The sequence below is a fragment of the Trypanosoma cruzi genome, genomic scaffold (assembly GCF_000209065.1).
Source record: "Trypanosoma cruzi strain CL Brener 1047053516805 genomic scaffold, whole genome shotgun sequence".
In the NCBI taxonomy this organism is placed as follows: domain Eukaryota; phylum Euglenozoa; class Kinetoplastea; order Trypanosomatida; family Trypanosomatidae; genus Trypanosoma; species Trypanosoma cruzi.
Genome location: NW_001849494.1, coordinates 115258 through 137824, shown reverse-complemented (window position 1 = coordinate 137824; position 22567 = coordinate 115258). Strand labels below are relative to the sequence as shown.

Sequence of the window (22567 nt, the reverse complement as noted above, 5' to 3'; positions counted from 1 at the left end):
TGAGTCTTTTTTTTTTTTTTTTCCTTTTTTTTCTTGTATTTTTGTTTCTTTGCGGTTGGCTGGTGAGCGCCCCACTTGTCTGTCCGTCGTGCATCTTTGCCTTTTCCTCCTTGTTGTTGTTTTGTTCTCCTCCTGTCGGGGCCGGAGGGGGCACTTCAAGGACGCCCAATTGGACTCTCAGGGCGGGAGCGATATGATTGTGGGAGCAAACGGGAGTCTCTTTGTGAACAACACCCACCCGGCGTACCCGCACCTTGTGGACTTTCTCACGTCATGCTGCGAGCCCGTGAGCCGCACGCTGCGCATGAGCGAGTACGTCATTTCTCCCTCGTCACTTTCCGCCGCGAGTGCTGAGGGGACGTACTCGACGGCGATGATGCGGAACTTCATCCGGTATTTCCGTCTGGACGAGCAGCATCGGTTGCCGGTGGACTTGGCGAAGCTTTCGGCACTCGAGCGGCAGTTGGAGAACGGGGAGGACGTGGCGATGGGGACAACCCACGAGTCAGAGGAGTCACAGGGAAAAAAGCAGCAGAAACAAGAGGAGGATGAAGATAGACTTGGACCGAAAAGGGCGAAAAAGGAGAATGGCGAACGAGTCTCTCTTGCGAAGCAGGAGGCGACGGAGGAGACGGCAGCGCCAAGTCGCCGTTTTTTTTCACTTGTGAAGGGCGTGACAATTCAGCCGGAGCCGCTTATATCTCATGCCTTGTGCTTCCCTGATGCACTCCGTCCGTTGCCACCCGATCTTGAGCAGATGCTCTTGGAGGAGGAGAGATCGTCGCGTGTCCGCATTGTTCTTCAGCCACAACTGCGGTCTTTCCAACGGCAACAGCCCCACCATCATTCTCAAGGACAGATACATCATGAGGATGAGGGGAGGCTTGTGTACTTCCTTGTGAGCCAAGACCGGCAACAAATGGAGTTTCTTGTTAGCCGCCTTCAGGAGTTTTTGGTGCCAGTCTCCCTTCATGGCGTGATGCGGTGGGTGCTCTCGGACGTGGACCGCGGCGTGGAGGAGAAAAGTGTAGTGGAGAGCGGTAGGGCAAAGGCGCTCCGCAGACTTTTTGACACCCCGTCAGTGTCATTTGCATCGGCGATGGATGACGTTGGGAGTTGTGCCACCGCTGCCGCCAATAGCACGGGAAGGAAGTATTCTCGCGTGGTATACAAGAGCCAAGTAAAAGACGGAAGACTGCGTAATGTGAGAGAACGACTTTTCAAGGAACTTGGGGTGCGTGCGGATCTGTTCTATGACTATGTTCAGGATGGAGCACTCGACGTGCGGGACTTGGTGCTCGCTGAACACGTGCGTTTGCGCCCGTACCAAGTAGCATCATTGGAGCGCTTTCGTTGCGGCAATAAGGCCCATCAAGGGGTGATTGTGCTGCCGTGTGGGGCAGGGAAAACGCTCACAGGTATTGGCGCAGCAACGATTCTGAAGAAGCGGACAATTGTCATGTGTATAAATGTTATCTCCGTCCTGCAGTGGCAGCGAGAATTTTTTCGCTGGACGGATTTGTCTGAGGATCAGGTGACGGTGTGTATTTCCGACAAAAAACAAATGCCTGGGGATGTTTTTATCACGACGTACAGCATGCTTGTTGCGAAGCGCCCCACTGCCCCGGAACAGGAGCAAGGCGAAGATGCGAGGCTGACTAGCCGCATCCTTGCGAGCGTTGAAGAGCAGGCGTGGGGACTGTTACTGCTGGACGAGGTGCACGCCGCTCTCGCCCACCACTTCCAGGAGGTGCTCAACAAAGTCAAGTACAAGTGCGTGGTGGGTCTCAGTGCGACGCTTCTGCGGGAGGACGACAAGATTGGCGATTTGCGGCACCTCGTAGGGCCAAAATTGTACGAGGCCAACTGGCTAGAGCTTACCCGGGCTGGTTTTCTTGCCCGGGTTGAATGCGCTGAGGTGCAGTGTCCGCTTCCCTTGCCTTTCTTCAGGGAGTATCTGGACAGCCAGGCGGAGGAGGACCCATTCGCGCGCCGCGGGACATCATCACTCGCGCGTGCCGTGGTCTGCTTCAATCCGTACAAGCTTTGGTGCACGCAGGCCCTTTTAGAGTTCCACCGCAACCGTTCCCCCCCAGACAAAGTCATTATTTTTTGCGATGACTTGGAGGGGGTGCAGTACTACGCACGACACCTTAACGTTCCTTTTATGGATGGGAAAACCACGGAGGTTGAGCGTGAGAACCTTCTACAGTACTTCCAGCACTCCAACGACATTAATGCAATCATTTTATCCCGCGTTGGTGATGTTGCGTTGGATATTCCATGCGCATCCGTGATCATCCAGGTCTCTGGACTAGGTGCTTCGCGTCGCCAAGAGGCACAGCGACTGGGTCGTATCCTGCGTCCCAAGCCACCTTCACTGGACAACACCTGCTCCTACTTCTACACACTTGTTTCTCAGGATACACATGAGGTGCAGCAGAGCTATGGGCGACAAAGTTGGCTGCGCGATCAAGGCTTTGCGTATCGTGTATTGCAATGTGATTCCCTATTGAAGGAATTGCGGCGTACCGGAGGGAAACCCTGTTGTGTGGGACATCCACAATGGTGGTACGAGACATTAGAGCGGAAATTGCCGTCCGCAGTGGCGGCTAAAGGGAGCATCTGGCTTCCCTTCTCACAGGAGGCCTCACGCCGCATGCATCGTTTCTTTGTGAATGGAAGAGAAGTCTGCGAACTGGATTCTACTGTACTTAATGACACGCCACGGGCGGCGGAGTTGGCGGTTAGTGGCTTAGGTGAAAAATGGATAGTGCGATTCAGTGCTTCCAATGCCCCAGAGACGTTTGGCACTGTACAGATGGCTGAGGACAACCCAACACTGGTACGCCGTATCTGCTACGGCCCATTGGACGCGGCGCATGACTGTCTTAAAGGGGAGGAGGAGTGCATTCAATACATTCTGGGACAGATGCGCTATCGTATCAAGAGAAGATCAAATCCGCGATGAGAAAGTGAGGATTGGGTGGGTGGGACATGTCTGTGTCATGCTTGAGGGGTTATTAAGAGGTTTTTTTTTTTGAAATCCCGCTCTGCGTTCTTAAATTTCCCTTGTTGCATGTATACGTGGACAGGCACACACTTCTTTTTTTTTTTCTGTTATTTCCTGTAGGCCTTTTTCCATCCCGTCCCCTTTCTTCTGCTTTAGTTGCCAATTTGGTAGACCGCCGCCGTCATCTTTTATGCGCACCATACCCTTTCCTCCTGGTTACATGCTTCCAACAGTCACACTCAAATGTGACGCATTTATTTATTTATTTTCCTTTACTTGTTGAATCTCTGTTTGACTGTTTTTTGCAAGCCGAAGGCCTTTATTCCTCTTCCCTTCCTCTTGTTTGTTTTTATTTTCACAGTCACAGCGAGAGCGTCTGTGGGAAAATTTGGCCGATTTTCGTGGAAGCAGCAGTATCGGTGTCAATGGGGACAAGAGCACGCGATCAAAATTGTGAGATTTCCACCAGTGTCAGCCGTGTCGAGGGCACGATAGGCATCAGCAGTGAATTTGTGGAAACAGACAGTCGGAATGGGGGGCTTCCAGGGAAGGAGATGGACTTACAGCGTCGCACGCGAAAATTGCGGGATGAGGAAGCAGTAAGTGCCTTCACGACGCCCAAGGAAGTGAAATTAGCGACCGCGGGGGAGTGGAAGCAAAGAAATAAACAATCTAATAGTAAAAGACCGCAGGGGCGGCAGCGTCCAGGGCCGGGGAGTCGTAGTATGGGTGATGAAGGCGCCGGCGCTGGTGGCAGCACCGACAATTTCAGTGGTGATGCTACAGCAGGTGATAGAAAAGTAAATAGACCCGCCCGCAAAGGCTCAGAAGCGGGTACGCAACGTTCCTCCATTTTCCACTCGCTTGTTTTTCCGGGGGCGCGAGTGGACTGCAAGCAGAAGGATGTTATTGCCGCCGATGGTGGTGGTGGTGTGGAGGGGGGTGAGAACGGCGGAAATCAACCCAATTCGGTTTCTCCTGGCACAACGCAACCTGATTGTTTATTTGATGACGCGATTGAAGGGGAGTCGAGTGTACAAGAAGAAAATGGGCTGATGGGCGAGGAGTTCTTGCAAATTATTCAGTCGCCGCAGATGCGTGGGTTGGGTGGGGAGCTGCAGGCAGAGGCCGCGCGCCGTGCTCGACGGGAGAAGGTGCAGGCAGCGGAGAATCGTCAGCAGCGATCATTGAGACGGCTCCAGCTCGTGGAGGAGATGTTTGCAAAGGCGCTGGAGCGTCGCATGAAGGCCATGCAGAGAATTGCGGCCGATCCACCGGCCGATCGTCTGATTGGCAACCATGCAATGCAACACATTCCTGTATCGATGCTGCCAGGTGAGTTGAGGCGGACCGCACTGGCGTTCATGGACGGTGTCACGAGGGACGTGAATAGCACCGCCGGCACTGTTCCTTTTGCCGCGGACAAAAACGAGGTATCCCGGAAGAAATTCTTCCTTACGGATGTTGACGAGGCTGCGGCGGAGGAGCAGAAAAAGGAGCCTATCGACGCAATTGATGCGGGGGTTGGATTGCAGGAGACAGAGGAGGAGGAGAAGACGAACTTTCCGAACCTCAATGGGATGGAAGAGGAGGAACTTCTCCGAAAGTGGCGTGAGTTGGGTTATACTGCCGTGTACCTGCCGGCGACGGGGAGGTTGGTTTATCCGGGCGAGAGTTCTGTTAGAAATCGAAGCTCCAAGAAACCGTATGTGCCCGACAGATGGATGTCAAGGCAACCATTACCACCAGTTCATTTAGTGCAGAGAAAACTACCGCCCGAATTTATTTTACTACATGGAGGGATGAAATCCGTTGGAAGACGCCGGCCGCTGCCAGTTGTCTGCCGTTCTGGCAAGAAGTAGAGCTCAGGCGTACATGTCACTGGTCTTTATGTGAATATTTCTGCTTGTCTGTATATATAAATAATGTTGACTTTGAGCTGTAGTACTTTGGTGTTGTGTTTTTTTCCTTTTTTTTGCATTCTCCTTTTTATATCTATATACACCTACACCTATATATATATATGTATATATAGATTCTCAAACTTTTCTATTTATTCATTAATCCGTTTCTGTTTTGAATGGCAAGAGCTTTCCCTTTTTTTTTTTTCTTCTTGTTGCCTTGCTTCTTTATTTTTATTTTTTATTTTTATTTATTTTAGTTGTTTTGGCTCGTACACTTGGAAACAGGCTTGTGTGGGTTGTTTTTTTACGTGCCGCAGTCATGCGGGCGATGATCCCACCGGATCTACGCGCTCTGGCGCGTGTGCTGAACGATGTCGACAGCATGCAGGTTTCCGAGCTCTTTACGCCTGTTGGCCCCAATCTGCCTGTGCATGAACTTGAAATGCTGCTGGAGGAGATCAACGGTGCCCCTCTTTCCGCGAAGGAATTTCGTCAGTTTCAGATGGCCATCATGGAGGAAAGGCATCACTTGCGTGGTGTGGATCTGACGACTGTGGCAGAGTCCCAGGTGGGCTCTGCGCTCTCTCTCACCTCGCGTCTGGATGCCACCTGCACGGAGGCGAAAGTTCCACTGGCACATGTATTTCCTCAAATGAAGGAGGCGCACAACTTTTTTCTTCGCATTACGTCCTTCAAATGCTCCGTGAAGCAAGCCCCTGTGTTTTATCGCCTTTCCGGCGCATTGTGTTCCCTGCTGCTTTGCGCACTGGAAGAGCTGCAGCGTTACATGGATGAAATGGCGTCTTCGACTTCGAAGAGTGGCGGATTAAAATTACGAGCCGAAGGACAGAATTACTTGGAGGGTGGAGGGGAGGAGGACACGATGCCGTGGTTAAATGAGGGGGCGCATCTCCCTGCTGAGTTGGAATGTATCCTTGCGGATATCGATGGCGGTGTCGGTTTTCACTTGGCACATCTGCGCTGGTACTTGGAGGTGTCTCAGCAAAACACCTACTTTGACTCAGGCGCGTATTTGGGGGATGTTTCTGTACGGAAGATTTGGAATGCATATGTGGGGAAAGAGAAACCGGCGTGTTTTGCAGACACCTTTTCCCCTGCGCTTCAGTTCTTTCCGGAATGGTCCCGTGTGGCCATTATGAAGGTGGTGAACTACAGAGAATGCGGTGTAGTCTCCCTCTATACCCTGAAACGCCTTCTGAGCGTGTGGGGTCCTTTTCTCCTTCTGGATCGCAACATGAGGGACGTCATGCAGGTTGGGCTGTTTGAACTTGAGCATTCGTTGGAGTATCACAAAAAGGCGTTTGCACGTCGAGCGGATGCGCAGGAGGGGGACTGCCTGGCAACACTCACAGACATCCCGGGCGAGGTTGTGGCACTCGTCCTTCGACGCCAGTCGGAAAAACAGGCACGCACTGATGGTGAGAATGGCCTGGCGACGCGGGCGATACGATTCACCCAAGAAACCGGTGCGTGGGTGGCAAAGGGACTGTCGGGGGCGGAGTACGAAACCGTCTACGACGCGTTTTGTGCCTTCCCAGAATTGTTCCGTCGGCCGTGTGGGAAATGCTACCAACTCGGGGAGAGTTCAGAGGGAGATGTCCAGTGGGGTGAATTCAGCGGTGCCGTGACAAACACCGCCTCGGGCCTGAACCGCGCCTGTTTTCGAAACAATAGTCGTTATGTGAAGACCCTTTTGGAGCGGGGGTCTGCCTTGGTGGTGAACAGTGCATCGTCAGATCCGGCGATATCAACGCAGTTTGCATGGACACCGTTGTTATGTGCTGTGAACAATCCCAACAGTGACCCCGGGGATGTTGTACGGATGCTGCTGGAGGCTGGCGCGGATGCAGAATTGTGCGACGATGCGCAATGTACGGCGCTGTACTATGCCATCTGCAACGGCTACGTGGATGCCGCCCGCGTGCTGCTGGAGCACTTGCCGCAACTTTGCACATCCCGTTCGTCTGTGCCGTTACTCGTCGCTCTTGGGGCGCATCATTTTCACGCGTGCGAGAGTGACATCCGTCGTCTCTGCGATTACATTCCATCGGTTGACATGCTACGAGTACTTCTGCCGTACCAAACAAGTCTGCCTCTTCTGCGTCTTTGTGTTGAGATCATCAGGGGCAAACTCCGCGGCGAGGAGCGTTTGCGGCAGCCAACCGATGACACTTCCATTTGGTGCCCCGACGGTGAGTTGGAGCTTCGGACGCCAGAAGAAGAAAAGTTCCTCTTGGACATCATTGCGCACAACAGCAGGCTTTGCCAGCAGTTTCGCGAGGATGTCTCGTCTGCCGCACGGCTTTTGTACAACCACTGCTACTTCCTCTCATGCAGGGAGGCCTTCAATCAGAACCCGGTGGACGACCAGGCTTCTTCACAATGTGTGGAAAGCGCACCCGCACAAGAAAGCAGTTGAGGAAAGAAAAATAAAAAGGACGGGTGGGTGAAATGGCGTCGCCTTTTTCATTCGTGTGCGATATGCGGGCTGAGGCTAGCTATTAAAATGAGAACAAAGAAGTGGTCGGTTCTCGGAGACGCATGTAAATTTTTGTTTTTTTTTGGCCTTCTCATTTGTTATTGCGACGGGAGCCAAATAAGTCGTATGTGAAGAGGCTGATTTTCAAGCGTGTTCGTGTGCGTGCAGGACTCATTGCTGTTTTTAGCCGTAGTGCACTGCAATTCTGCACCCATTCTTTTTTTTTTTTTTCGGCTGTTTTTACTTGATGTTATTCCGCCGTTCATTTATTTGTTTTTCCTGCTGTTCTTTTTTTTTCTTTTTTCTTTTTTTATTACGTGATGTCGGCTGTTTCTTTTCGCACTGGAGCAGGCGCCAAAAGAAGGATGCCGCACCACACGAAGCGGGCCATGGCACATAGGATGGCCAATAAGGAGCGCATAGCGTGTCAACACGGGCAGCGTTTGGCCGCAGCGCAGCGTGGTAAAAATAAGCAGAAGTCGCATGCACAAAATGGGCATTTCCTAGGCCGTGTGCCGTACGTCAGCATCTACGACGAGGCGGATCCGTTGGACCGGCAGCTGTTTGACTACATCATTGTTGTGGATGTCGAGGCGACCTGTGAGAGCAACAATGACAACTATCATCACGAAATCATCGAGTTCCCTGGGGTCCTAATTGACGTGCGCCGCGGCATCGTGGACACACGACGCTCTTTTCGCTCGTACGTGAAGCCGTGGCGCAATCCTGTGCTCTCAGAATTCTGCAAAAAATTGACCGGTATCTCGCAGGAGGACGTTGATAACGCGCCCGGCCTTCCGGAGGTGGTGAAGGCCTTTGAGCGATGGTACCGTGAGACGATTCCTATTGGGGCCAAAGTTGCATTTGCCGCGGACGGCCCATGGGACTTCAAGAACTTCATTTACGAGCACTCCATCCTGCGTGATCACGTCAGTTTTCCCGGCATCTTCTACGAATACCTCGACATTCGCACGACGTTCGCCCACCACTTCAATCGTGGCGCGCCGATCAAGTTGGACGCCATGCTGCGGCGGATGCGGCTGCGATTTGAGGGCCGCCCCCACTGCGGCTTTGACGATGCAGTAAACATTGCACGACTGGCTGTGGCAATGATGAGGGCCGGCTGCATCTTCGACTTTCTCATCGTCATTCCCATGGACGACGACTACCACTACCACCTAGACACATATCCGCTCTACCGCCGCGAGGAGGGCAGCGGCAGACTGGACCCCGACGTCGTTGACGACATTGCCAAGAGCTGCTACGGCCTAGAGTATTTTCGATTTGGTGAGCGGCATAAAGCGGAAGTGCTTCAGTACCGCAAGGAGCATCCCTATGAATTCCGTGGTGTGGCCTTGAAGCAAATTGGAGAACGGTTAAATCGAGGTAGGCTTGCAATTCGTTGTCGCTTGGTGGCTCTGTGCATCCTCCTGATTGTCGCCGCCGTGATGCTGCTTATTCTGGTGTCCACGAGGATACTGCGTTGGCGGGGACGGCTGCAGTAAATCGGTGCATCAAAAAAAAAAAAAGAAAAGAGTGCATGCATTTCTCTCCATTTGGCTGCCGGTGTGTGGCGTGGGATGCTCCGCAATGCACCGTTGGCTGAGCTTGTTTGGGCTTTTACGTGTAACATTCACGAGACACACGAACATAAACGCATGCACAAATTCCCCCTTCCCCCCTTTTTTTGTCTTCTGCCGCTCGGGCGGGGGAGTTGTTGAGGGTACGTTGCAAGAGACAATTTTAAAAGAAAAAAAGATAGATAAAATCATGACTAAACACCGATGTGTGTCTGTGTGTGCGGGCATGCATGCACTCTCCCATGTATGCCTATTTACTAGATTGTCTCCTGTTCATTGCAGGATGTGCCTGCTAATTTTTTTGGATGACTTCACTTCTCTGTCCCTTTTTTGTTTCTCGCCCTCCCACTCGCACCGCCGCTCCTGGCAGGAATAGGAGGCTAGCAGGAAGCGGCATCAAAAAAGGGAGTGAGGGGCTCCGGTTGACGGCGGCGACACGAAGAAGAAAACAAAGCACAAGTGTGCTTCATACACACTCACACAGAGGCAGACACAAATTGATTAATAATTACACACAAGGAGAGAGAAGGGGACTGCGGCGGAGTGACTGTGTGAGCGAAGGAGGCGCAGCGATAGATTCGCTCAGTCAGAGGATTTAAATAGCCACACCGTACACACATAAAAAAAAGTTGGGAACAGCGGCTCACGCCCCACACGGACACACTCAGCAGCGTGCAAATTCATTCATCCATACTTGTGTGCCTTTACATTGGGTGGGCGTGTAGGGTGTCATACGCAGTGGAACCACAATACGACGCCTCACTCTTTTTAATTGATTGTTTGGCCTGCTGCTGTGACTGTTGTTGTGGGTAGCGGTGGTGGTCTTCTCTTTGCTCGGGTAAACACTCGCGCTCGAAGCCACCTTTTTCCTCTCCACTGGCGAGTAACGCGTGGGCGAGGAGGCGTGGCTCACGGACTCCCCACCGACGTAATTTGCACGCAAAATTGTGACGCCCACACGCACGCTCGTAGAGGCGCGGCGGCGCAGAAGCAAGCGAGAGCAAAAGTGCGTGTCTTTTGGGGCGGCGAGGAAACAACAACCATAACGGAAAAGGAAGGACGATTTGAGCAAAGAAGACAAAACAAGCAAGAAACGGAGATTAAAAACAAAAAAAGACGAAGAAGAGAAACGTGAGACAAAACAACAACAAAAATTAGGAGGCGTCAGGGCTTGACACGTGTGGAAATCATAGAAGAGGCAAAGACAGGGGGCGAAGCAGTTTGGACAATGAGCGCTGAGAACGTACACCACCAAACGCCATCGCCGCGGGGTGAGATGGCGGACACGCTCAATAGAAGCAACTCTGAGCAGACAGCGCTGCTGGATGACGACCACTCAGACAGATTGTCGAAGCCCCACCTGTCGCCACTGTGCCATACGGAGGCCGGGGGCTCGTGGTGGAAGTCACCAGGCAAGGCAGAAGGACGGACACCCGCTCGCATAATGCGTCATGGCGGCCGGCGCCACGGCTTGAGGGATAATGCGAATTCAAAAATAGAAAAGTTCCGCATGGCACGATCCCTGGCCATCCAGTGGCTCTCTTTGTTGATGCAAAACCCACCAGACGCCGCCACAATTCAGGCGTACCGAAATATGAAGCTGCAGCATCGGCACCAGCAGGAAAAGCAAGGCAGAGAACACGCAGAACCAAGCAGCACTGAGGGAGGTTTAGCAAAGGGAACTTCATTCGCGGAGGTTGTGAGAAGAGGTTTTCCACTCTCTTCTTCTTGTGGTTCGTCAGCTGCTTCCGACGCTGTTGTTCTTGTTGACGCTACTTCAGATATTGGCACCCAACATGATAGGAATGTTGGCTCGAGTAGAATTCAGTCCTCTGCGGAGACATTTGAGCTCATCCCAGAAGATGAAAAGTCTGTTTCAGAGCTTATCCGAGTGCTACGAGAGATTGCTTTAACGGGTGCCTCGCTGGGAAACGTCTCACTCGAGAAGGAGGGAACTGCAACGAATGGTGTGAGTTCTTCATCCACCGCCATGGGGTGCAGCGGGGCGGGCACTGGTGTGGACAGGGTGGAAGGCGGCAGTAGCCGTGTCAGTAATGGTAGTGGTAGTAGTGGCAGCAACGGCACCAAGAGTTGTAACCGTGTCACGCATCGGCGCAATGCGGAGGGCCAATGGGAGGATATTAAGCTGTATTTCAGTACTGTGCACCGGTTGGTGCAGAATCGCGAGGAATTGACGTTTGTATTGGACACTGTTTTGGGCACTGGCTGGTGCGTGGATGTCGAGACGTCACCAAAGGATTCGGAGTCATCCTGCAGTGCAGGCGTGACGTTGCCGCTGTCGCAGGCGGCGATATCGGGCATCGAGTCACCGCGAGCGCCGTCATTTTCGGACAGGACAACAGAACACAAACCGAAGCAGCAGGGGGAGGCGGACGAGGAACACCAGCAAATGGTGGTTATAGACAAATTGAAGGTTCACAGCACACTCAATCACAAGGCGGTTCCTTTTGAGTCACGTCTTCATTCAGTTTTGGCGAGTCCTCCACTGAGTGCGGCCCCGTACTACTTTTCTGGTAGATCTGCATCAACGCCGGCGGCCGATCCTCACACAAACTCCCCCGTTTCCTTTTCAACACCGCCTTTGCATCAGTGCGGCGGCGTTGCCATGGAAATGGCAAGTTCAGCCATGCCGTCGGCATCTACGACAGTATCAAATGGCACGACACCTCCAGCTGGGCCCTCTCTGCTTTCTTCCAACACGGCATTCAAACTGGAATCCCGGGAAGATATGATTCGACGTCGTACGGCAGCTGCAGCCGCGGCCGCGGCAAACTATGCGCATACCACTTCTGGAAACTACTATGGCAACCGCTCACGTGGCACTTGGAGTGGTTCTGTTTCTCCTCTTTTGTCTTTTATGAATCCCGCCCTGAGTCATTCGAGTTGTCCGTATGATTATCTGCTCGTGTTGGATTTTGAGGCCACTTGCGAAGAGAGCACCCCACCGTCGTACCTTCACGAAATCATTGAGTTTCCTGTTGTTATGGTTGACGTGAGGCTGCAACGGGCTGTTGCCGAGTTTCACCACTTTGTCAAGCCCAAGGTGAACCCCAAACTGAGTGAGTTCTGCCGCCAATTGACGGGCATTCGACAAGAAGATATCGATAACGCCCTGCCGCTGGAGGATGTTATTCGGCGATTTGAACGATGGCATGCACAGACAGTCCCTCCCGGTTCTCGCACCATGCTGGCCACGGATGGTCCCACTGACCTGAAGGAATTTATGTACATTCACAGCGTATCGCGGCAAGGGATTCGCTTTCCCAGTATGTTTTATCAATGGATTGATGTGAAACGTTTCTTTGCACACTTCTTTCAGTGCCAGCAAGGCAAAATAAAGGCGATGCTTGATGCGCTTAACTGCCCCTTTGAAGGACGGCTACACAGTGGCATTGACGACGCAAGGAACGTTGCGACGATTGTGATACGCATGCTTAAATTGGGATGCTCTTTTTGCGAAATCCCGCTTAGCCGCCTGCCATACGGTGCGACAGCTACGACGGCAAGCCTTGTGGCACCTGAGATCACAACGACAGCGACAGAAACGGTAAAATTGGACAAAAATGACACGGATGCCTCATCATCGTAATCAAGGCTGAGAAAGATAGACGGAATGGAGGGGAAGTTTAAGGGGGATATTTGTGGGGTGGCGGAACGCAAATAGGCTCTCTTGATATATATATATATATCTTTGCGGATGTATCCATAAGTTAGTTTTGAGGGTTATGCTTCTCTATAGTGTACAGTGTGCTTTTTAGTCTGCATTAGGGAAGTGGATTGTGTTTACATGGCCGTGACGATGGAACGGCGGAGAATTGACGGACCGTGTTTTTTAACTGTGTGTCCATTTGTTTTTTCCTCCTGTTCTTTTTTGTTGTTGTTTGTGTTTATTTTGGATTTTTTTTTTTTTTTTTATAGTGCCTTTTTTGTGTATATAAAGGGTTGGGGTAAGATGAGCAAAAGGGTGGTGAATGCGGGGAGGGTTTTAGGGGTGATAGAGAGAGAGAGAGAGATTGCATGGGAAAAGGGGGAGTGGAAGGAACAGTCGTCCGGGTTGCTGGCATGGGCTCTTTTTCCACCTCTTCCATCACCAAAACCGGTTGTCTTTTTTTTTTTTTTTTGTATGTTTTGAAATATATATAAATGTTTTTTTTTCTTTTGCTTTATTTGCTAGTAGTGTGATATGGATGCACATACTAATGCTTCAATTATATATTGCCCTTTCCCCGAGGAGTGTGGCTCTCTTACCGTTGCCTTTCAACCTTCCCCTGTATACATGCATGTATATATTGTATTGTGCTTGTATTTGTATGTTTCTTTGCTTTGTTATATATAAAAATATATATATGTTTACACCCACGTATAGTGATGCATTTATACGTACGCTGAAAGGTTTTGCGTGCCTTTACTTATTTTTCCGTCCATGTGTTTCTCTCTCTCTCTCTCTCTGTGTGTGTGTGTGTGTGTGTTTATTTGTATGCGGAGGTGGAATGGAGGAGGCAACGTAGCTAAGGGCGTTCTGTAATCTCTTTGGCTTTTTTTTTTCTTAATTTTTTCTCTTCTTTGTAATGTTGTCTGTCGTCGTTTCCGGTGTGTTTTTACAAACTCCCGCGACGATTTGTTTTCACTGGACGGATGCGGACGTCGTCACTTTTACAAATTCCTTTTGATGTGTAGTTGGGGTCGGAACGAGTCGGCTGTCGGGTGGCAGGCGACGTCAGTTTGTTGACGCTTGACTCGGGGGAAGGGAGCCGACGACAAGAAGAGCGCAACAATAAATACAGAGAGAGTGAGAGAAATAAAGGTTCGATGCAGAGTGCGCGCACGCGGGACTTGGCGGCGGAGGTGGCATTGATACGGAAGGAACTGCGACCGCTGCCGGAGAGCGCGCTGGACGGGACGGATGATGGCGCCGAGGACGATGGCGGCGGTGCGTTGCTGCACGGGACGGGCACGAGGTTTGAGATCCTCATGCGGGGTGCGAAGAGGCGCACAGCTGCCCAGTCGGCCGGCACGAGTGACGCTGTCGATCGCCACAACGGTTCCTCCTCGCAGAGCAAAAAAAGGCTCGTGCCGCAGATTTTTTCTCACCTGCTTGTGTGTGACTTTGAGGCGACCTGCGACAGCGCGAGCGTGGCCTATCCCCATGAGATTATTGAGTTTCCGGTGGTTTGCGTGGACACGGCGGAGCTGCGTGTTGTGGCGGAATTTCACTCATACGTGCGGCCAACGAAAAACCCCCGCTTGACGTCATTTTGCACCGCTCTGACAGGGATCACACAGGCCCAAGTGGATGCAGCTCCACGACTGCCGGAAGTACTGCGGCATTTTGACCTTTGGCTGCGGGAGGTGGTGTACCCGCTCTGCCGCCGCTGGAGGAAGGAGCATCTGGAAGGGCTGAACAAATGTCTGAAGGCGTCGCAGAAGAGGCGTTTTGTGTACGACGAGACCCATAACCCGGGCTGGATTGACTGCGAGAGGATGATATGCATGGTAACAGACGGCCCATGGGATATGCGGAAATTTATGTACGAGTGCAGTGTGGTGCGGGATGGACATTTGTTCCCTCCCCTCTTCTACCGCTGGGTGAATGTGCGTCACAGTTTTGCCGAGCACTTCCGAATGCGCCCACGCAAACTGAATGATATGCTACGGAAGTTGGGGCTGTCCTTTCACGGCCATCCACACAGCGGCATCGATGATTCCCGCAATATCGCCCGTATTGTCATAGAGCTTCTGAAACGAGGCTATCGTGTGCATCATGTTAGCACAATCAATTACGAAAACGCCGCTGCCGCAACGGCTGTGGCGCAGCTGCTGGGAGAATCGGACGAGGACGGCACGAAGCCACCGCATCAGAGGGCTGAAGGGAGGAAGAAGGGCCGAAAAAACCCAACCACCACCACTGCCGCTCGAAGGCGGGGTGAAAAAGGGCATCAGGCACAATGACGCATGACCAACCACATTTTCTTCAACCTTGAACTCTGGCCGATTGTAACTTTTGAAAGTTTTCTATCCCTCCGCCTTTTCTTTTTTGTTTTTTTCTTCACTTCACGGAATTCTCCTATATTATTATTATTATTATTTATTGTTATTTATTTTTGCTTGTGATTCTTTCTTGATGAATTCCCCTTTTGTGGCTTCTTTTTCCGCATTTTTCCACAGACGCGTTTCGAGCGTCCTTCCGCTCCAACTGTCGGGGAGGAAGTATTAGCTGCAGTAGCCAGTAGAAGGGGTGGAGGAGGAGGGGGGCAGAGGCGAGGTACGGTTGCGCGCCACATTTCTTTGCAGCCGACGCCAACCAGCGTTGACGGAATTGTGCGTCTAGAAGGGCGGTACGCACCGCGAGGGGCACGCATTGACGGTCCTGCACCGCCACTGCAGTGGCATACTTGTCTTGAGGTGGTGAATGAGTCATCAGGCGAAGGAATTGTTTCGTGTCAACGTGTCTCGGGGGAGTGCGGCTGACAACCCCTCCACTGCATCCGTCACGGCGCACTCCTCTTTTAAAGGGGGCTCCACTTCTCCGTGGTCCAGCCCTCTGGCGGCCGGCAGCGAGACCCAGGGGAATTTGGCGGAGAAGACACTGCCACGGACCCCGAGCGGTGCAACACTCCTGCATGAGTCTCAGCGCCAAGAAAAAGATCAACAAAATCATCATCATCATCAGCAGCCAAATGTTCGAACCGCGCCTAATTCTTCGGTGTTGAGTCTTCGTTTTGAATCACCATCGTTCGTTATGTTCCGCCCGCACACACCTCCTCGCATCCGTCCCACCAGCGAGCTTCCGCCAACCAGGGATGCGACGAGCGTTCTACGGGGCATGCCCACAGTTCTAAAGGCCAGTGATGACACGCTCCACGATGTTCCTGCACGTCCACCACAAGCACCCGCTCAACCACGGGGTCTAGACGCGTTACACACAATTGATACCTCCACTCACGAAACCCGTGCTGCATCACAAGCCGCCATGCCGGTGTCGTCTACCGTAGCGGTGATGGGAGAAGAAAAGACCGTGCGGAGCAACATTTGTCGTGTTTGTTCCTTGTGCGGTATTTCCGTGATTCTCGTGGGGACTTTTGTGGAGCATCAGCAACAATGGAATGAACATGTGGATTCATGGGCGCATCAAAGGAACGTTCAGTTGCGTGCTTTAGCTCGGCGCGATGATTTTATCTCCATGGAGAGCACAGATGTGGCTTCAAGCCCACCGTTATCTCAGGGGATGATACGTACACTGGGGGACATTTCGGCTTCACCAGTGTTGTTGCAGAAAGAGGAAGCTTCAGCTATGGCTATTTCGCCTTTGCGTGCGATTTTTTTCCCGCATAGAGCGGATGGAATACAGGCTGATGAGGACATTTTCTCGCCGCATGAAAAGAGACGAGGCAACGTTTCGCCTACCGCTGCTCCCTCACATGTTTTCAAGGAGCTGTTTGACGAGGAGAACTTGGCGGCTACTCCGGATGCCAAGAGTAATGAGGAGGATCATGTAGATATATGCCGCAAGGAAGAGCGCCCCGACGCCTTATGGAAGGTGGGCAGCCGACGACGACGCAAGGCGATGCTGCGAGACAAGCGTGGGGGTGAGTCATCACGGCTGGCAGAGCGGACAAGTGAGGTGGTCTCGGTCAATGAAAGAGGTCTTTCTCGAGTGAAGAAGATTCCGCACACTGACTATGCCGCCTCTTCGGAGCACTCTGGGAGCGCGTCACCGAGGAGGGAGCGTCAATTAGAGTGCACACTTGCAAAGTTTCTTATACAGAAGGAGGGTCGACAGCTGCTTGCATGCTTTCGCCGCTGGTTCAATTTTGTGCTTGTGCGAATGATGAGCGATTCGTCCCTCCTCATTAGAGCCTCCTCCAAGCGTGGACCTGCAGCTGCCGCGGATTTAGTCGAGGAGGCATTTTCAGCAGTCTCGGCGAAGCCCAAATGCGGTGAGGAGAGCCTGTTGCATAGTTCGGCTGTTACTTTGGAGAAGCGGGAGGACGCCGCTTTGCCTGCCGCTCCATCGCACATTGAAAACGATCAGCAACGGGAAGATCAAATGCTGAATAAAACGGCGACTGGTGATGGGGAACGCGAGGGCCCCTTCATGGCATCACGAGTGAAGGATTTTGCCCATTTCATTGGCAGCTCATCTTCAAGCAGTGTGGAAATGGAGATGGCGAGGACGGATGTGAGTTGGTACGTTCACCGCACTGTGCGGCCGCTGCACCGCGGGTCGGGAGGAGGCAGCGGGGAAGGTTTGCGGACGCCTCCCTGGGAGAGTGACACCAGTATTGAGGAGATGCTATCAACGTTGACACCAGCTTTACAGGAACGTGTGAGAGCAGTGCTCAGTGGCGAGCCTGAAAGATCGCGTGCGTTCCCCAAGACCTCAGAGGCTTTAAACATAATACGGTATCCCTCGCTGGGACCAAATTTGTCTCCCGGTGGGCCACGTGTCTTGGACACGGACGGAAACCACAGCATTTCTTCCTCCTTTCCAATGGCACACGTAACGCGGAGTGGTTCTGGGGACGTGATGCAGGGGATAATCGACCCACAGAAAGGATCTTCGTCGTCTTTTTCGACCCATGCAGGGCCAATTGGGCGACGCCCCACGGGAGGGGACGCCAAACCAGGAAATCAGGAAGTTCCTATTCTCATGGATGTGGAGGCTTTAAATTTTCCTTCACCGCCCGCAGAACTTTCCGGGATGCCACCGCTGCGGCAAGAGGAACCCTTGGGTCGCCTCTCTGGGGAAACCGCTCCTGTTGAGGTGCGAGATTCTCCGTCTCATTTGCGCCGTCAGAAGTCGCTGGAGGGATATCAAAAAGCCTCTTCCGAGGAGAAGCCGTCCCCCTCGCCTCCGTCAAAAATTTGCGATTTTATCGGGCAAGATGGGGATGAGAAAACGGATTCCGCTCCGCATGCGAGTTTTTTTAGTCAACCTTCAGTGCCGCGGCAACGACGTGGAGAGCAGGAGGGCAGCCCCTCGTGGCGTCAGGCATGGCGTGAGGAGTTGGATGTAGGGAAGGACGGGGCAAATGAGGAGTTTAAAGGCATTCCTGGTGAGTACTACTGTTACTACAACGACGCGTATCACCGTGTGTTGGATCCCACATGCGAGGAGTATTACGATGCACGGGGCCGAAGACTCCCGATATTTTTTGTGCGTCGCTCCACAAGGACCAGGGCATTCTCGACACGCAGATTGATCGCGACAACACGCCCAAAGAGTCCACTTGGGCCCGGTCGCCTGAATCCATACTGTTCTGTGTGTGTGGCACGCTATTTTCTTATTTTCGTGGATGAGTATATGCGGCCGATAACCGTTACGCCAAGACGCCAGCGAGGTGCGTCCGGCGGCAACGGTGAGGCGCACACCTGTGCCTGCCCTGGCAGAAGTGCAAGGTCCTCACCCTCTCGAGGGATGCGGGATGCATTTACACGGAAAAAGGCTCTACAGTCACCGCGGCGCACTTCTTCGTGGGAACGACAAGACAGCTCCTTTCCTTCACCACTCCCGCACAGTTTTCCGCTGGCGATGAAAAGTGATTCGACTGGGGCGACAACTAGCGGTCATGCATCTGCGAGTCCTAAACTTGTGAGTGCTGCACAGCTCGGTGATTCCAAAGCACCTGAGACTTCTCAGGACCCCGTGCCGGAGGAAAATAAGCGGCTACGACGACTAGAGCGGGATTTACGCCGGCGTGTGAAATCGCTTCTGTGGCGAGAACTCCCGCAGTGCCGCGGAAGTCAACAGTGGGTGGATTACCTCACATCCCTAAAGGAGGTGTTGCAAATGTTAGAGGCGCTGCGGTCGGCGGCGAGTGTTCAATAGATCAGCTTTATTGCCTTTTTTTATTTTTGAAGTTTTTTTTTGTTTGCACGCGGACAGGGGGCGATATATATTTAGAGAGAGTGTGTCCGTGTGTGCTTTTTCTCCCGTGTATTTTTATTATTGTGTGTGTGTGTGTTTTCTTTGTCTTTTTGCGTCTGTGAGTATTTCTTTTGTTACTCTTAGACCGTTGGGGTGTGGGGGGTGTTTATTACTTTTTTTTTTTTGGTAACCCCACGACTCTTCTTCACGCTGTTGGAGGTGGTGGGTGTAGAGGAGGGGACAATGATATACGCATATGCATCTGTTTATTTTACGTTGCATCCCTTGCCGTCAATTTGAGGGGAGGGACTGTGGCTCCGCGGGATGATTGCTGCTGCTACTGTTGGGTGTAGTCATTTGGATCGTCTCTTTACGTAATCAGTAAAAGAAGTTTAAAAGCCAAAAAATAAATGCAAGGCGAGGGCTCACGCGCGGCTCTTGCGTCTTCGGCCTGCAGGGCAAAACCGCCTCTTCTTCTACATCTTGGGCGCGTAATCACACCGCAGAGCCTCCGTCGCGCGAGACAGTATGTGGATCTTCTTGCCAACCCGCCTTCGCCGCCGCACCCTTTTGGCGTCTTTCTTGAGGAAGCAGCGCGTCTACGGAGTCGGGCCGCCGCTGCGGCATCACACAACACTGCGAGATGTGCAGAGAATGGTGAGGGAGTGTCATCCGGATCAGCAGTTATGGGGGCTGAAGACGCAGAGGTGTCTTCGTTGTTGGAGTTGTTGCGGAGGGAACATGGCTACTCCACGGGGAGCGCGATGCACCGCATTTGGGTCCAACAACCACGGGAGTATCTTGCGGGGATGGCGCAGCGGATTGCAGATCTTGTCTTGACGCGTGTGATGCCGTTGGTTGCTAGCGAAAGAAAAGGAGGAGAATACTCTCATTCTCAGAGTGAGGCAAACAACACGAGTAGGAAGACGCAGTTTCTCAAGCAGGAGAGAGGCAATTACGACATCCACGTGCGCTTTCTCCCCTCTTCCGCTTCTTCTCTTCAGGTCCATGCACCCATCGCGAAAGTCTTTTGTGCAGAAATTACCGTGCGAGACGCAGAGGCCCTGCGGCGTCTTGAGGAGGATGCAGACCTGCTGCGGACGCAGTACACTTCCGTGGCGGCTGAGGGGCAGACAGTCCAGAGTGCGTTGGCTTTTTGGCGTGCAATAAAAATGGATGCGGCTGCGGAGGAAATCGAGGGGCCGTCGGCTGACGATGCGTTATCGGCCGTTGTGCTCGGTCGTGCCCGCAATCCAGCGGATGAAAAGTGTGCCCGCAGGCTTTCTGCTGGGGGAGCGGACGCTCTCTGGATGCAGCCGCCCAACAAGCGTCCACGGCAGGCTGCAGCAAGTGCCACAACATCGGCCGGCATCAATTTTTCTAGCAGGAGGAAGCTGGCGGCGCCACAAACGACAGGATTGGAGCCGCCGCGAGTTCCGTTGCAGAGCACGGCAGGGCTTGTGGCGGTTTTTTATCTCGCATTCAGCGGGACTTTGTACACTGGCGTACTTTGCGGTGCAGCGGAGGAGGGGGATCCATACCCGGCCCCGGTCCCGCACAGCACATATGCAGCCTCTGATGGCAGCGTGACAGGCAAGCGGGTGGAAACGACGGCAACACCGTTGGATGCTGAGCCTGTTTTTTTTCTTCCCTGCACTGCCAGCAACAGTTTTGTTCGCGGCCTACTCGGGCTGTAGTCCGCCCTAACCCTGTGGCTGCTGCTGCTGCTGATGATGATGGAGTTATGATTGTTATTATTTTATTTTATTTTTTTTGCGTACGGTTCTTTTCCTCACATCGTTTGCGCCGCGTGTAGACATAAAAGGGCATTATTTGTATTTATAATGTGCATGTCTTTTTTTTTTTTTTTTTTTGCTGTTGCCGCCGTGACCGCCCGACAAATCACTCTATTTTTATGTTTTTCCGGCATTCCCACATTCACAAGAGGGAATTGACTTTCACAAGGGTAAAGAAGGAAATAACGAGAACAACAACAAGAAGCAAACCAAAAACAAAACAAACAAACAGTATTCCTAGCGCTAACTTTTATAATTTCCCCCCAAAAAATATATATAATTAATAACAAACAATCATGGCTATGTCAGGTGTTGTTGTCTCCGATGAGTGCATCAAGGCGCTCACGGATCTTCGTCAGAAGAGGTGCCGTTACGTCATGCTTCACATTATTGACCAGAAAAATATAGCCGTTAAGGCGGTGGGTGAGAGGGACGCTACATTCCAGCAATTTGTGGATTCTATCGACAAGTCATCCCCCTGCTACGCTGCATACGACTTTGAGTATGAAACAAACGATGGAAAGCGTGACAAGCTTATTCTTGTCAGCTGGAACCCGGATTCGGGACTCCCGCGCACGAAGATGTTGTACAGCAGCAGCCGCGACGCGTTGAATGCGATGACGGAAGGGTTTCAGCCCATTCAGGCGAACGATGTCACGGAGCTCGAATTCGAAGATATTGTGCGCAAGGTGAAGTCCCACCGCCAGTGCTAGGCCTTCTCCGCATTGTCTAATAGCGACGCGGGAAGGAAAGGGATACGCATACACGTACATGCATACATATATCGGGCAGTGAATGAGGAGGAAGGAATGTCTGTTAGGGGCCAGTTAACTTGACGTGTATAAATTAGAGGGATGGTGGAAGAAAAGCAAGACGCTGGAGGAGGTGGGAATGAATAGAAGGAGAGAGAAAAAAAACAAACAAAAAACAATAATAATAAAGAACAAGGAACAGGGAGAATGGTGTGTGTGTGTGTATGTGGGTCTTTGGCTTGTACCAAAGTACCCAAAGAACGAAGAAAGTGGAGAAAACGGAAGAAAAGAAGGAATAAATGGCCGTTGACAGGGCGGATTTCTGTTGGGAGAATATCGTTTGGGGGGGACAGAGAAGGACACACCGGCGATATTGCGGATGTGCCTTTGTTTTGCGTGGATTCTAGTGAGTCTGCAGCGCTCTCACTTGCGACCTTCAGAAGACACATGGGATGGGGGAGTGGGTGGGGCGCTGAAACATGGAGGGAGCACGCGCTTTCTCCCTCTCTCCCTCTCTCCCTCTCTCCCTCTCTCTCTCCCTTTTTTTTTTTCTCTCATCTCCCCACATGCAAAGGTGGAGAGGATGAAGTTGGTACATTCCATTAACCACACCTTTAACCCCCCCAAAAAAAGGATAGCAACAGTTGCAATGGAGAGCACCTCGGGTTTCTTTCTGCTTTATTATTATTTATTTATTTATTTATTTTTGGCTGTTGATAACAAATAAGTATAAATATACATGCATATGTACCTGTATATCTGTCCCTTTATTATTATTATTATTTCTTTTTTATGGAATATCTTTTTTTTTTCTTGTGTCGCAGCTGCTCGTAGCATTAGAGGCAGACAAGAGGGCGGTGAGCTGCAGCGAGGAACTGCGGAGCAGCGGAAGGGAAAAGTAACAAAAAAAGAAAAAAGAAAAAAGGGAGAACGGAAGGAACAACAACAACAACAAAAAGAAAAACAAAAAAAGGAGGAGGGGTAGGAATTGTACGGTGAGCCTCCGCAGCAAGGGGGAGGCTGCCGTGTCTATTATTAGTGCGGTATTATTATTATAGGACTCTCTCTCTTACTCCCTTGTCACTGTAGAGGATTTATTTTTTTTTTTTTTTAGAGAGGTTGCGGGCTGCCAC

General features: G+C 51.9%; 9 protein-coding genes across 9 annotated transcripts, besides 19 other annotated features; all 9 read left to right on the top strand.

Annotated features, from left to right (window-relative positions):
* Nucleotides 1-3030: a sequence feature (heterozygous, non-Esmeraldo-like haplotype).
* Nucleotides 7-51: a sequence feature (A-rich).
* Nucleotides 194-2971, top strand: Tc00.1047053508411.90 (DNA repair helicase and transcription factor protein, putative; the record flags this gene model as incomplete). Its single annotated transcript, XM_805543.1, has 1 exon — nt 194-2971. The coding sequence occupies one exon, from the start codon at nt 194-196 to the stop codon at nt 2969-2971; it is 2778 nt and encodes a 925-aa protein (XP_810636.1).
* Nucleotides 3031-3069: a sequence feature (areas merged during assembly that could not be assigned to a particular haplotype. This can correspond to areas where the two haplotypes were merged or to regions with more than two copies in the genome that were merged during assembly.).
* Nucleotides 3070-22567: a sequence feature (heterozygous, non-Esmeraldo-like haplotype).
* Nucleotides 3439-4875, top strand: Tc00.1047053508411.80 (hypothetical protein, conserved; the record flags this gene model as incomplete). Its single annotated transcript, XM_805542.1, has 1 exon — nt 3439-4875. The coding sequence occupies one exon, from the start codon at nt 3439-3441 to the stop codon at nt 4873-4875; it is 1437 nt and encodes a 478-aa protein (XP_810635.1).
* Nucleotides 5004-5047: a microsatellite.
* Nucleotides 5142-5167: a microsatellite.
* Tc00.1047053508411.70 (hypothetical protein, conserved) lies at nt 5237-7357 on the top strand (the record flags this gene model as incomplete). The annotated part of the gene is made up of 1 exon (XM_805541.1): nt 5237-7357. One exon carries the CDS (start codon nt 5237-5239, stop codon nt 7355-7357), a length of 2121 nt encoding a protein of 706 aa, XP_810634.1.
* Nucleotides 7703-7729: a microsatellite.
* Tc00.1047053508411.60 (hypothetical protein, conserved) lies at nt 7738-8922 on the top strand (the record flags this gene model as incomplete). The annotated part of the gene is made up of 1 exon (XM_805540.1): nt 7738-8922. The coding sequence occupies one exon, from the start codon at nt 7738-7740 to the stop codon at nt 8920-8922; it is 1185 nt and encodes a 394-aa protein (XP_810633.1).
* Tc00.1047053508411.50 (hypothetical protein, conserved) lies at nt 10226-12607 on the top strand (the record flags this gene model as incomplete). The annotated part of the gene is made up of 1 exon (XM_805539.1): nt 10226-12607. The coding sequence occupies one exon, from the start codon at nt 10226-10228 to the stop codon at nt 12605-12607; it is 2382 nt and encodes a 793-aa protein (XP_810632.1).
* Nucleotides 12866-12932: a sequence feature (A-rich).
* Nucleotides 13124-13173: a sequence feature (AT_rich).
* Nucleotides 13345-13366: a sequence feature (AT_rich).
* Nucleotides 13467-13487: a microsatellite.
* Tc00.1047053508411.40 (hypothetical protein, conserved) lies at nt 13828-14967 on the top strand (the record flags this gene model as incomplete). The annotated part of the gene is made up of 1 exon (XM_805538.1): nt 13828-14967. One exon carries the CDS (start codon nt 13828-13830, stop codon nt 14965-14967), a length of 1140 nt encoding a protein of 379 aa, XP_810631.1.
* Nucleotides 15086-15114: a microsatellite.
* On the top strand, nt 15428-18847 carry Tc00.1047053508411.30 (hypothetical protein, conserved; the record flags this gene model as incomplete). Its single annotated transcript, XM_805537.1, has 1 exon — nt 15428-18847. One exon carries the CDS (start codon nt 15428-15430, stop codon nt 18845-18847), a length of 3420 nt encoding a protein of 1139 aa, XP_810630.1.
* On the top strand, nt 19297-20583 carry Tc00.1047053508411.20 (hypothetical protein, conserved; the record flags this gene model as incomplete). The annotated part of the gene is made up of 1 exon (XM_805536.1): nt 19297-20583. One exon carries the CDS (start codon nt 19297-19299, stop codon nt 20581-20583), a length of 1287 nt encoding a protein of 428 aa, XP_810629.1.
* Nucleotides 20638-20661: a sequence feature (AT_rich).
* Nucleotides 20948-20969: a sequence feature (AT_rich).
* Tc00.1047053508411.10 (cofilin/actin depolymerizing factor, putative) lies at nt 20979-21395 on the top strand (the record flags this gene model as incomplete). Its single annotated transcript, XM_805535.1, has 1 exon — nt 20979-21395. One exon carries the CDS (start codon nt 20979-20981, stop codon nt 21393-21395), a length of 417 nt encoding a protein of 138 aa, XP_810628.1.
* Nucleotides 21930-21990: a sequence feature (GA-rich).
* Nucleotides 22119-22140: a microsatellite.
* Nucleotides 22201-22228: a sequence feature (AT_rich).
* Nucleotides 22373-22404: a microsatellite.
* Nucleotides 22527-22547: a sequence feature (AT_rich).